The sequence below is a fragment of the Colias eurytheme genome, chromosome 1 (assembly GCF_061535395.1).
Source record: "Colias eurytheme isolate Ceu_HAF_F1 chromosome 1, ilColEury1 Martin Lab GWU primary, whole genome shotgun sequence".
Classification (NCBI taxonomy): domain Eukaryota; kingdom Metazoa; phylum Arthropoda; class Insecta; order Lepidoptera; family Pieridae; genus Colias; species Colias eurytheme.
In genome coordinates, this window is record NC_142980.1 from 1,441,199 (window position 1) to 1,456,257 (window position 15,059).

At 35.0% G+C, this 15,059-nt stretch overlaps 1 protein-coding gene across 1 annotated transcript in view; it reads left to right on the top strand.

Annotated features, from left to right (window-relative positions):
- Positions 1-15,059, top strand: part of LOC149910861 (ras-GEF domain-containing family member 1B-like) — a 50,947-nt gene that overhangs the window by 9,470 nt on the left and 26,418 nt on the right. Inside the window, exons 2-4 of the mRNA XM_090120059.1 lie at positions 3,343-3,471; positions 10,232-10,333; positions 11,411-11,530. Coding sequence (XP_089976185.1) covers positions 3,409-3,471; positions 10,232-10,333; positions 11,411-11,530 — 285 coding nt within the window. The 5' untranslated portion in view covers positions 3,343-3,408. The remainder of the gene's footprint in view (positions 1-3,342; positions 3,472-10,231; positions 10,334-11,410; positions 11,531-15,059) is intronic.

Sequence of the window (15,059 nt, forward strand, 5' to 3'; positions counted from 1 at the left end):
AGATTTCTATGATAAAGACATTTTAAGTTTGAAAAATCAGATGTTTTGCGCGAAGTGACAGTAGTACCCACCTCAACGCTCCGCTTATGAGGCGTGCAATAACGTTAGTCGTATTTTATCCTATGACCCTAAATCAACAATAAAAAATAAACTAATTCTTTCTAAGCTATTATGTTTTACTTTTTTAATATCCTAAAACGTATGAATTGATTTGTTACGATATAAATCATATCCGCCGTAGGTTTATTTAAAAAGTGATTGAACAGTTGACCCGCTTGCCACAGTAGTTTTCTATTCTGACTTGTATCGAGTGTCCTTCTTCAAGTATTCATAACGTGAACGATGTTTCAGTTCTAGCAATATTGAAACTTACATTTTTTTACTTAAAATACAATTTTAGAGAAATGTATTTTCATTCTGTATGTTACGTTCACATAGAGGGGAATTTTCGAAAATATGTTTCCAATTGGTCTTCGGTAAAACCCAATATAAGAATTCTTATTTTTTTTAATATAAGTACCAAACGAATCTTATTATAGCTGTTATCAGTTAACTAAGACTTCCGATAGCATTGTATTTAAATAAATATTTCAGTATAATTCGTCAGTGTTTAGTGGTAACTGAAGAATAGTAAAAGAAGTTCAAATATTGTTTGAGTTGCGATTTTTATCTTCTTATATATAAAAATGAATCGCAAAATGTGTTGGTAAGCGCATAACTCGAGAACGGATGAACCGATTTCGATAATTCTTTTTTTATTATATTCCTTGAAGTACGAGGATGGTTTTTATGCAGAGAAAACGTAAATATGTACCACGGGCGAAGCCGGGGCGGACCGCTAGTAACCAATAAATTTTCTTATAAATGTGCCCAATTGCTTTTAAATTCCCTTTTTTATCAGCATAATGTAAATGATAACAATAAGCACGTAAATGAGTTCGTCAGTAGTTAACTTGTCGTTTTGTGAACACGTAATAAAGGTGAAAATTGAAATATCCGCTCCGAGTAGTTTGTAACTTCAAAACATTAAATATGGGACTGAATTTAACTCTTCTACCATATTTGGGTCAGAAAGATGTCAACTACCCTCAATTTAAGTGTCACTTTAATCCTTTGACGAGCCTGCTGGGCTGCCAAGTGCTTGATTTTCTAGCAATAATACATCCACATTTATTTGCCAAACGCATTATAAATTATAATGGAACTGGCTCCAATCAAATTAAGCGTTATGCTCGGATAATTGATTTTCATACACGTTTGAATTTTCGACCAGGGCATTAACTATAAACCTTTGTTGGAAATAAATTATCAGCGAAATTGATGGCTTTTATAATGATGTAAAATGGACACTGTTAAATATCATTCAATATCAAATTAAATTACTTTCCACCCACGGCTTCGTTACTATGCACTGCGTGTTGTATGGCCACATAACTATCGCCTTACACACTCAATCCCACCCCTTTTAAGCAAGCTAAGGCATAGTTTTCTCCTCACCTCGCAAACTATCTCCCGGTTAAAAAGTATTCACGCTAAAGTATTTCAGTCAGTTTGGGATTGCTGCTAACTGGCTATATCGCATGTGCACTGTGAAATCACGTACCTATCTAAGTTGCAAATCGATTTGCTAAATACTGTCCCTGTTTAAATAAAAAAAAAACAAATGGTCAAACACAAGAACTTTGATCTTCAGTATAAGTGGATCAGTAGGATCGCTCTTTGAATGTTCAGTCCACAAAGCATCTAGTTTAACAGGATGTGAAACTATCTCCACTTCGGCCTGAACTTAATAAATAAGCTCTATTGAAACTCCGCTATTTTCTATTAAACATAGCATTATTTGACCCAGCACAGGCACAGGCTTAATTGGAAGGTTTGCTCCCTATGCAGCACTTTGAAATTTTACAGAGTTGATTAAAACTTTGAAACTAATAACGAAGTCTAGTGCAATCTTAAGTTGGTATAAAAAATCGATTGGTTCCTTAAGGCGAAGTCCGTAGTGTATATATTATGAGTACAATGCGTAATTATAATTATACGTCGTGTACGTCGTAGTCAGTAGACCGTTTACGGATTGTTAGCACGCGCGTAACATTGTATGCATCTTTGTGAACCCCAAAATAAGGTCACGTTACTCATTTATTAGACATCCATTGAAGATTTTTTTTTATGAATTATTATAATCGTCAGTGTTAAGCTTTTACATCTGTAGATTTGTTGTTCTAGTTAAAATAATATTGTAATAAGCTTAGCATTTTTTATATGGCTATTGTGAATTGTTAATTTTCTAGTTATATGTTACTATGTCATGATTTGCAATTTTGAAAATCTACCTAAACAAACATGAAAATTTGGAACCTATAGCAAAATAATTTTATTCATAGAGTAAGAATATTTATGTAGTATGTGAATTTCGATAAAATAAAGTATTCAATTCAATTATCAAGATATCCGGAAAAATAGAAAAAGGATTGAGGTGCATATCCTTTGATTCCAGGATAGATTTGTATTTTCGTGAACATATTGAATTAACTCAAAAACGAATATTTTTATCTGTAGAAAACGATATTTCTCTCAGTTATATGAAACTAGATGTGCCCCGCGGTTTTACCCATATTGCGCCGCTCCTATTGTTCTTAGCGTGATGATATTTAGCCTATATCCTTCCTCAGTAAATTGGCTATCTAACACCGAAAGAATTTTTCAAATCGTAGTTCCCGAGACTAGCGCGTTCAAACAAACAAACTCTTCAGCTTTATAATATGAGTATAGATTTGAAAAATGGCTATTTTGTATTTCGGATCACGGGTTCCCAACACGGGCAAAGTCGACGAAAGTAGCTTGTGAAATAAACTTTGATAGCAAGTCATTAGGAAATAAATGTGTAGAATAGTATACGTACGGTATGCGCCCCAGGATGTAGTGCAGTGTCAATTGTTTTGCGATATAATAGGACGTATGTTTCATCTCATATGTACCTATGTACAGTGCTTCTCAGTTACAGCACTAAGCTATATTATAGCTGTATATTTGAAATCGCAGACGTTCGCATAATTAACCAGAGTACGTATCAATTGTCGAAACCTATAGTGCCTATATTTAGTTTCTTGGCGTGATGCTACTATAGCTAGATATTATAATGTTACTCTGAGTATTAATTAATATATAAGATGTGAAAAAGCCTCACTCAAAAGTAAATTGAGGTTCAAGCTGGTGACACAATTTTCTAAATCGACCTAAAAATCCATTTCAACAGTTTATAATACCTGTCTGAATGTAGATAGTGCAAAATGTAGATTAACTGTAAGGTTCAATATATTAATACTGCATTTTTGTTCTCAGCTAAACCAATGGGCGGTGTCAGTTAAGCGTAAAGTCAAATCTAAGAAGGTCGGCAGCGGTCATTGGATGGCTATGTATTACTACGCGAGCAAGCTGAATGAAGCGTCATGTAGCGGGTGTAATATAAAGGTGAGTCATCATTAGCCAATATTTGTTTCCATAGTCCACTGCAGGGACTGCTGAGCCTCCTATGAAGGTTCAGGCCATAATCTACGCTGGCCAAGTCTGGTTGGCAGATTGTTGGTCGCGGACAAATTCCAACCCCATTTTTATTCGGTAGGAATTCAACATCTATCTATGCAAGGGTATCTATGCAATGTTTTCGGCGTTACCGTTACGTCTTATAGCAGTTCTTATTCCAGTGGGGGAAAGTGATAGTGCTATAGATGGCCCGTCTAGCGCTGTCACTTTTGAATACTGGACATAGCACTGCTTTAAGAGCTCACGGTACCCGAGGCCTGAATACACCACGTTGGCCAAGTGTAAGTTGGCAGATGTCATGGGCCCTCTTCACAATCGAGAGCGTTGGCCCAACAAATGATCGTCGATGTTTGCCGCCAATGACGGCCGATCATAGACACTACACTATCGTGATTGCCCTTATTCGCCCAACGCTGCCATTATGAAGAGGACCCATCATAAGTCGTCAAACGTTTGATTCTTGAACATGCCAGTTTCCTCACGATATTTGTTTGTGCGTGTGGATATTGTGCAGCCAAATTGAAATCAATTATTTCCCGCGTGGTGTTAACTGCTGAACCGCGCTAGAGGTGAAGTGATGTAGATTAAATGTTATTATCGCCTGTATTCATGTTCATACGCTCGACGCTTATGGAATTACGGCGATGGATGGCAGACTGCGAGCTGCGGACGGGTTGACGGTGATTCCCCATGAATATGCATGCCCGTGTAGTGTCACGCGTTTGATTTTAGCCATTATACTGTTTGTGACGTTGGATTTTAAGTGATTTTTTTGCGAAATGTGCGGGGTGATAATGAATCAATTGTATTTTAGATCAAGTTTACATAGATTTTAATATGTTGTGTTATGTGTATAAGTGTATTGAAGTGTAGTGTATTACTTGTGTTTGAAAATAAAGAATAAAAACAAACCATTTGTAATGAGAGAATGAATAAATATCTAATAATTATTATAAGTTATAGTAATTGGTAATTCATACTTTGTAATAAATAATAAACCTAAGTATTTTAAAATCGCATTGGTATTTATAAAGATATTAAGTTTAAACAAACAGCTGTAACAGGATATTACTACCATGTTTATTTATTTAAACTTTGATGATATCGGACTATGAGATCGACTATTATTGAACTCGAAAGCAAACTTTAATATTCTTCAGCAACGGAAAGAACAATAAAATTAGTTGTGTTCCAGTTAGGAAAATATTTATTTAAATTAACTTCATTGTTATTATATTTTTCTACTATATACCTATTATGAGCATATATGTATGTGTAATGTTCTTACATATAGTACGCTTACACATCTAAACAAATTTGAATGAAATTCGGAATAAGGAGTTGAATATCCATCAAACTTCAACGCTTAAAGAGTCCAAATAGTGGAGCTAATATATACCGTATTTACGCGAATATTTCGTATGTTCCTAATCGTGCAAACAAAAATACAATCTAGATGAAATTTGGCACAGATCGATCTATATTAACACTTGCTTTATCGGGTATCGCGTGAATGAAGCTAGTAAATGTATTCAAAATTGGATAGGTCAGCAATTTGATATTATTTGTCACTCGTTCGATGATCACATTTCATAACTTAGCAACAAAGGTTGTTAATCCCGACACGCGAACGTATTATTTGAATCACGATACAGTATTCGTGATATCCTAATTAATATTATAATATTAATTGGGATATTTACAGGGGCAGACAGAGTTTCTTTCGTATTAATAAATGCGAAAGAAACTTTGTTTGTCCGTCTGTCTCTTCGCCTCAACACTGAACCGATTTGGATGGAATATGACACAGAGATAGCTTAAGACCTCAATAAAGACATAAGATAGTTTTTATCCCGGAAATTTCACGGGTGCGGGAACTATGCGGGTTTTTCTTTAACTACTTACGCGGTTGAAGCCACGGGCGGGAAGTTAGTACGATAACAATTTTGTACTTTGTTATCAACAAATTGAAATTTACAGTGACGATGATTAGCTAAATGAGGAGTGAAAGCTGCATAAATATTAAATAGGTTATGACAGTTCTGAGATTAACGCGGACTGCTTGGGTTTTGTTGCGTTTATTCTTTGTAATCGTCTGGTAATCGTTTTATGAACCGATTAGGCACGTTCCTATGATTGAAATGCGAAATCTATCGAATGCTTTCTGTCACATTTTCTGCTAAACCCCTGGTTTGATAAAATTTAGACCAGGAATAGATTAAACCTTGCGAAGTATTTAGGAGGTACTTGGGCTTTTTTGTCAAGAAAACAATGTTTTGCGATTGCGGTTGATGAGAGTTAATAGCGGAGATAAAGTGAAACCTCGGGAAAAAAGGTAGCTCATAAAAGGGGATTTAAGTAATATTACAATGCATAGAAGGAGTGTGGAATTTTAAAGTTAGATGCTTTCAATGAGCCGCCGTCGGAAAATTACGTGGAGCGCTTCACTCTTATTCAATGCTTTAAAATCTATCGAGGCGGTTATTAGCCGTGGATTATTAAAGCGCCTCTGAACATCAATCGGCGGGTGCCTAGCTTCCGCCCGCCTTTACATCTTCATGGATATTATAAAATCGCGGAAGCAGGAGATAATTTGCTTGAAGTGCAAACCGAAATTGTTCCAATGAGAACAACTTTATAGGACTTATTATTGGGTTTACCAAGGAATTGAACTTTGAAACGAAGCGAAAGTGCACGCGTATAGTTTACAAAGAACTTTAAACGGTTAAGAGGAAGGAAGACTGCATCAGCTCGAACAGCTGTGCTTTTAGAAACTGCCGTGTTCGCTAATTAACTGGTTTGAAATTTTGCGTTTTCAATTTCCGAGTTGCGGTATGCTATTCTCAAATGATCAATCGTTCGCAAATAATATGTATTGTTGAAATAATTGTTTATTAATTGACCATAATGTATTGCCTTTGATTAATTAAGTCCATCAGCAAGTGTAATAATAGTGTTTGTGCATCACTAATTAACGTGACGAGCCTTTGAAACGTACCTTTAAATTGGAATGCTTTACCCGAAATAAACATGTATGTGCTGTTTGATTTTGCATAACCAGACCAACACGTGCGGGTATTACGTCCGATTATTATTTGCGAATCTCGTTGTGTTTTTTCACACTATTTTTAATGGAATATTCTTTCATTATATTTCAATGAGTATAATAGATTTCCGCCGATCGCGGTGGAGTAATACTTAATTGGAGTTCTGTTTTTCGTCAATTTCATTACGACAACAAGCTTACACGGGGAATGTTGTTTTGTCATATTACTTAAGGGTATAAAAAATAGTTAAAGACTTGTATAAGGCATTCAGGAATGTAAGTGCACAAGTATTTTCATAAATAAATTCTTAAGGATTTTGGTTTAAACGCGGTGACACGGGAATAGTTTCTTGTGTATGCTCAGTCTATGTTACATTCCGAATCTGCATTATAAAATTGCTAAAAATGTATTTAAAAATATTTTCAGAAACCGCGCGCGCATGTTAATTTGTTTTTTTGAGTTTAAATTCATTATTATAAAACGCGTCACACACGGTGAAGATACTAGAATATTTTATGTTAAGGTATCCGGTATCAGCGTTCTGACCATCATTTTTATTTTTGTCATTGCGTACTAAGACCCCTGTAGAACCGCCATCCTGTTACAAATGACCCGAAATTTTGTGTCAATGTTTCGGGTCCGCTGATACCGGATACCTTAAGATACTGTAATATTTTATATTAGAGAATCTTAAGGGGGCGCATAAAGCAAAATAACCAATCTTCTATTAGATGATACGTGTAATATGCAAGACCAAATCTAAAAAATAAAATATATATCAAACTAGATGATATGTTCAACGATTCTGTTCAATCAAAAACATAAAATATTAAAATTGACTCGATAAAAAAAAATCACCAAGTTAGCTCTAATTTTCACACTTTTACGTTTTCTACTTGACATGGTAATACTTATTATGATTTTTTTTCATAAACAATTATATTAAAACATTTGCAAGATATTTGTCAGAGCATTTTGTGTAATTACTTTTAGTTTTGGTTTTATCTGCGATAAACCACTTTTGGCGCTCTTTTTTTCTCGAGATAAACGTTTGATTTTGTCACGATAAAAGTGGTTTATCGCAGATAAAACCAAAACTAAAAGTAATTACACAAAATGCTCTGACAAATATCTTGCAAATGTTTTAATATAATTGTTTATGAAAAAAAAATCATAATAAGTATTACCATGTCAAGTAGAAAACGTAAAAGTGTGAAAATTAGAGCTAACTTGGTGATTTTTTTATCGAGTAAATTTTAATATTTTATGTTTTTGATTAAACAGAATCGTTGAACATATCATCTAGTTTGATATATATTTTATTTTTTAGATTTGGTCTTGCATATTACACGTATCATCTAATAGAAGATTGGTTATTTTGCTTTATGCGCCCCCTTAACATAAAATATTATACATAGTGTCTTCACCGTGTGTGACGCGCTTTATACGTAATTAAAAACATTGTGTTCTTCTTCCAACTATCCCTTTAATATACTAAGTTAATTATAATATGGCGTTGTTGGCCTTCCTTCGATATGTAAGGCCAGTAGGGAAGGCTGTATTAAATTTTTAATACTCATGTATTCTTTCTCAGCAATTCGTGCTTCAACCGTATTTTTGTCGTATAAAATTTGTTCTAGAAAATATTTGCTAAGAATATAAATTTTTTAGATTGCAATTTAGATCAATAAATGGAATTTGTATAAATCTTTTTTGTTTGTTGTTACTGATTAGATACACATACTACAACTTCGAACATAACTATGTTGACTTATGTATGACTATCAACTGATAGTGGATGTTAATCTTCTTCTTCTTCTCTTATAAATAAAATTGAATCGCAAAATGTGTTGGTAAGCGCATAACTCGAGAACGGCTGAACCGATTTCGATAATTCTTTTTTTATTATATTCGTTGAAGTACGAGGATGGTTCTTATGTAGAGAAAACATAAATATGTACCACGGGCGAAGCCGGGGCGGACCGCTAGTTTCATTATATAAATGAATTTTCTATAAAAATTGTCTGAATTAATAATTCAGTATTTAGAGAAATAATCATAATACATAATATATTATCCAGAACCCAAAAGGTTAATAAAAATAGACATTGTGTTTTATACACAAATATCATAATATTATAAAACATTTATAACTTTTATGATTATAAACCTACTTTAAATTAGGAGAACATAAATACACAAAAATATTAGAAAATACAAATCTCGAAAGTGTCGCAAAGATCGCAGTCAACGTATAGCTGCGCCGTATTGTTAACAAAGATCGACGTGTTTTAGCAAAACGTCGCGTCGTGCAAAATGTTCTCGCGTTATATTCGTAGCAAGCACTTCGTAGCTCGCGGAGCCGATGACGTCATCCCGGTTTTGATAAGGTGCACAGTGCATAACGTCCGCTGGCTACCATCGGACGCTACGCGTGCGGCGCAGCGCGAGTGTATATTGCACAGTCAAAGTTGTTAGACGCGTTTCGAAATCGCTTCTACGAATAAACTTTTCGATTGCTAATATATCTGCTACGGGCTACTACGATTTTGGGGATTTTTTCTTTGGGATTTATACATTTTCTTTAATTTAATTTACGATATATTATATCGCAGACTTTTGTTTTGCATAATTTAAACGGGGTTAACTTTGCACTCGACAGTATTGTCGCCGATTCATTTCGTTTTAATTGTTCCTGTGATTCATCAAGGCCGGGAGTGATAGGATTTTAAGCCTGAGAGCGTTTGCAATCGCGTTTATCCCGCAGTCTCATCTTGTCGCCGATTGCTTTTGAGGTGAGAACGCAAAGCTAACTTGTTGTTAATTATTATTGCAACTAAACAATATTTTAGCGATTTATTTATATACTTTATACTTATGTATCGTATTTTTTGAGATCTTACTTACTTACTATATATTGAAAGCAGTTTCTTAAAGCTTATTTATTCAATTCGCAACATAAAAATAGGGTGTTTGATAAAAATGTTAAGTGAATATAAGAAAAATAAATAAGAACGTGACGCTCGCGAGTATTTGTTTAACTTATGTTTAAATTGATTTTGTTTCGATTAGTTTCTACCCTCTTTGCAATAGAATATCAATATGATTCTAGAAACAAATGCGTCACGTGCTATGCACACTCCGCCCAGAAGCAACAAGTGACGCCTATTCCTATTACGGCTTAATCCAACCGGGATGTTCATGGTACAATCTCTTAAGTAACCGTATTAATTTAGGTATATATTGGCATTTTTATGATATTCCGTGGATAGGGTATTAGAAGCTTCTCGATGTAGTATGGAAAGTACTAGATAAAATATCGAAAAACTGCTCTCCGATTCGATGTACATAATATGGTAGTATATGGTCAAACTATGGACTATTTTTTTTTCTATTCTATAAAAAATATATTTAAATAAAGCATTTGTATGCCATAAAACCATAATATCAAATATGTTATAACGATTCAAAAGTGCTTCTAGAAGAAGTCTCATTGTATAAATACATTTTTGAGTTTGAAAGAGATAGAAAATATTGAAAAGGGATAGGTATATAAGTAGCAGCAATATACAAGTGTGACATAGTGGGGCGTGGCTTCAGACTCCTCCCACTAGTTGTTAACCAATGTTCACGTTGGCCAGGTGCCCCCGGCGCCCACCGAGCCTGCGCCTTCGCCGCCGTCGGAGCACCGGCAGCTGTCCGCAGAATCGACTATACTTGGATCTGGCCTATCGTTTTATGATGTAAGTACTTTTTTTTTAAGTTTTTTTCTAATTTTTAGATTACGCTTCCGTGATACAGTGGCCAACGCGTTTGTTTTTTTTTTTTGCATTTTTTTCCAATTTTTAGTTTCGACAGTGGACTTCACGTGAGCGTAGAATCGAGGGATCTTGGGTTCGATAGCCAGTTTTGGTAGGGACTTAAAAAAAATTCTGTCTGGCACACTGAAGGCTGATCTTTTTTGAACTTTTTTTAAAGTGGGGAAATAATATTTACTTTTTCGTGAAGAAAATTGATCATTGACATAGAAACGTATGCGTCCATACCCTACAACGGAACATAATATTTTTTTTTATGTTATGTATTAGGAAATCTGTCTAGCCGGGCTGAAATTAAATTACGCAGATATTGGAAACAAAGGGTGGTTTGGTTACCATCATAACAGTGAGTCAAAACGGATAGTTAGCGGGATGTTTTCGGCAGAAGGGTGCTTTGATACCATAAGTCATAACTGATAGATAGTTTACGCTACTATTTTAATAAGAATTATGTGTAATATCATAATCTTTTTATTTATTTATTTATTCAGTTTCACACATCTTGGACTTACATTATAAAATATACTAACACGTAACAAAGACTACAATTATTTCAAAGTTTGTTTGTTTGATTTAATTGAGACTTTAAAGTACACTATAGACTACTAATTTTTTATAGTTAAAAGGACAAAGAGGAAATTAGATTTTTTATAGTTAAAATAAAAAACTACCTGTATAACTAACCTACTTTAACAATTATTTAAACATAAGAAAGTTATGTAACTAACAACATCAGTTTTCATCTTCATCAATACCGACTTATCCCGGGCGAGGCCACGACAAGCGCCTCGAAGCAAACGAGATAATTTTACATTAAGATCTGTCGTAATTAAAGCTTCAATAATTCCTGCTAATTAAATCGCTACAGCGCCGGGTAACAGCATCCGGCTTGTTATAAGTATTAACTGATTCGTTAGGTTGCTAATTAATTAGGAGCGTGATTTCGAAGTGTAATAGCGCGTTATGATATCGAGTGGAAATTCAATAGAGCGTTTGTTGCAGAATGACGACTACTATTCTATGGTGAGGGGGAACAAGTACATGTCGGAGACTGGTGTAAAGCATCTCATGATGAACGGGGCTCTCAACTTCGTGCCGGCACAGAAGGTCGACCCTCCACAGGTTAGTGGTATATTTGGATTTACACAGGTTGTCGTGAAGATCTTCATACAATATTTGGGCGGATTGACCAACTTGGAAATATATTGCAACTTTAATAGGTAACAGGTTGCTGTGAAAGAACTTCATATATTCAGGCGGTGTTATCTACTTTTTAACAGAACGGTACCGAAGCTCGAAAGGTTTTAAGAACCATGTTTTAATAGATGGTCTCGTCTGTTTTACTGATCGACTTTTATTAGGATAAAAGTCCTACCAATACCACAGTTTAACTTTTTTATTGGTTACGAGGATCGAGGTCATGGTCTGGGGGCCTTTCAGTTGATGTGCTTAACTACTGTTAAAGGTATATCTTACTAGTTTGTTGGTGTTTTTAAAAAGCTTTAGGGTTCGACTTTGGCTGTGGCGACGCGTTCAATTGTAAACCAATAATTTATATCACTTATTACAACATTACAATATGTACTATATTTTTATGTATGGAATTTTAAAATAATTCAAACGACCATATCATTAGAACTAAAAATCATTTTAAAAATAAAAAAAGAACACTTAATTCACTGCATTCACATTTATCTAATAATCTTATTTATATACAAAAGTTATGTTAGTTTTATAAATATAACTCAAGACTTCGTAAGATGTTAATAACAATAAAATAACACTTTAAATTTACAAATGAACAATTTGTAGCCGGGCGTAACCCGGGAGCAGATAGTATATGTAAATAATTAACCAAGTGACACCAACGGGGAAGTTCGACAGAGACTAGATGCAAGAAGTATTTACCTTGATACCTAATACGAAGTAATTTAATTATCAAAAAGCTGTATGCTGTCGAAAGTTACACCAACAAAATTGTACCTGCTTAAATTAATTAATCATACTAATATTATAAAGGTGAAGAGTTTGTTTGTTTGAACGCGCTAATCTCGGGAGCTACTGGTCCGATTTGAAAATTCTTTCGGTGTTAGATAGGTCATTTATCGAGGAAGGCTATACGCTATATATCATCATGCTACGGCCAACAGGAGTGGAGCCACGGGGGTGAAACCGCGCGGAGCAGCTAGGATTTGATATAACTTTAATACTGACAGAGTAGTGAATCTGTAAACTCGAAATCGGATCCCGAGTTTTAGGTGAATAGCAACTTTTCGTTCGCTGGCGTGACGACTTTTGTTTAGACATCATAGAAACACTAGCAACCTTCGAGAACTTCTATTTTCTTGGTGTTTGTATTATAAACTATGATTTTCCTACAAATATTATAAAAAGGATAGATTTCTTTGTTTGTTACTATACTACTGAAGAAACTAATTGTTCAATTTTGAAAAATATTTTACAATTAGTATCTAATACATATTTAACGCATAACATCAGTTTTTAATCCGATTCAACTTGAGAGAAGCCGGGACGACCGATCCGATATTTAATACCTTTAAAGATTAATGCGACAAAATAATTTCAGGGAATGCAATGCAATAATTTCATCCGAAATCATATGAGACCGCACTTATCTGATTTTACAATTAGATATATTAAAGTAAGTGCTAATTGGTAGTGGTGGCTGCTTAATGTCATATGGCTCGTGCTCCATCGCTTGCTCTGCCACTACACGTATATAAAAGCATCTCTAATGAAGTGTTGTCAATAGCAACGGTAATATCTCGAATCGAACGTTAATTAAACTACAAAAGATTAAAACAAACATTAAAACAACACGGTTTATAAATCTAACTAAGAATTGTTTACGTTCATCTTGTTTAGTCTGGCCATCGGATTAAATAAAAAACAAATCATGAAAAAGCCGAGATAAAGTGCATTTCACGTGACTGATTGCGTTTTGGTGTACTTTTCCCAAAAGTAAAAGGATTTTTCCCAGGTGCAGCGGATTAATAAAGACTTAGGCGCGCTAACAGACTTTTAGTCAACGTGGTCCGAAACGCATCTAGCCGTTGATTTAAATCCTATCACCTTCCCGCATGTCGCCTCGACCACCCCGCGGCTTTCGACCCCCACTTGCATGCACGGAGCCACCCTTAATGTTATTATTTTCATCATTTAACTTCACCATTGTATGACGCTTCGTAGAATTCAGCCACCTACCAAATTTCATCAATATTGCGCCTGTCACGGAATAAATTTTGACCGACGGGTACTACCAGCAAGTGAAGTTTTTGTTATTTGTATTCCATTGTGGAGTACGCGCAAAAATAATTATTTTTTTCTTTTATTTGGCAATACTCGTATTTTTGTAGCGAGTATTCTGGCTCAAACTCAGCGTCTATTGGTAATATCGAGCTCTCAATATATCCGTAATTGCCTCGCTTGAGTTGCAGCCGGTAACGTGATTGCACGGGATTTAGTTTTGTTCCCGAATCACACATTGTTATTGGGGATTTCCATTTGAGAAATACTCTGCACTAAACCCGGAGGCTGAAAGCACGAGGTGTGTTTAATACAACCGTTATCCCCTTCCTGTTATTACAGTATATGTGTTATTCCCTTTCAGAGAGACGAAACAGACTATATTGGGAATATTTGAGTATACATGTAACTTTAAGCTTTGTGTCAGTACTTCGAGTACAAGTTATATGCTTTCAATTAATTGTGGAAGGGATTCCTTTTTAAACGGATTCGTAATGCTACAAAATATTTTCATAATCATGAAAAAAGGTCTTAACTATAAACTAGTGTCTTTTCCTTAACTACAGCGTAGCATAAACCAATTTGGCCACTTACGTCGCAGCTTCACATTAAAAATTTCCTCTATAATTTCTTTTCAAAGTCTTCTCGGGACGCTCGGCGATATCTATCAAGTTACTGGAAAATTCCTGACCGACGTCATACATTTTTAAAAACGATATTGCATTTATGTAGCCTCTGAACATTTTCCACCGCACGTTCTCGTTTTGCCCCGCAAATTGATTTAAATATGTCTCCTTGATATTTTACATTGTCGTTTTGATAGGATATCTTAAAAACCCATCAAGCTCACATAATTAAATTTCGTCAGTAAATTGATTTAGCGGTGGTTAACGTCCGTCGACGCACGTGTTACAGCGTCATACAAATATTATATTACTAGATTTCCGCCCGCGGCTTCGCCCGCGTTTTCAAAGGAAAACCCGCATAGTTCCTGTTCCCGTGGGATTTCCGGGATAAAACCTATCCTATGTGTTAATCCAAGTTACCCTCTATATGTGTGCTAAATTTCATTGTAATCGATTCAGAAGTTTTTACGTGAAAGAGTAACAAACATCCATACATCCATACATCCATACAAACTTTCGCCTTTATAATAGTACTAGATTTCCGCCCGCGGCTTCGCCCGCGTTTTCAAAGGAAAACCCGCATAGTTCCTGTTCCCGTGGGATTTCCGGGATAAAACCTATCCTATGTGTTAATCCAAGTTACCCTCTATATGTGTGCTAAATTTCATTGTAATCGGTTCAGTAGTTTTTACGTGAAAGAGTAACAAACATCCATACATCCATACATCCATACATCCATACAAACTTTCGCCTTTATA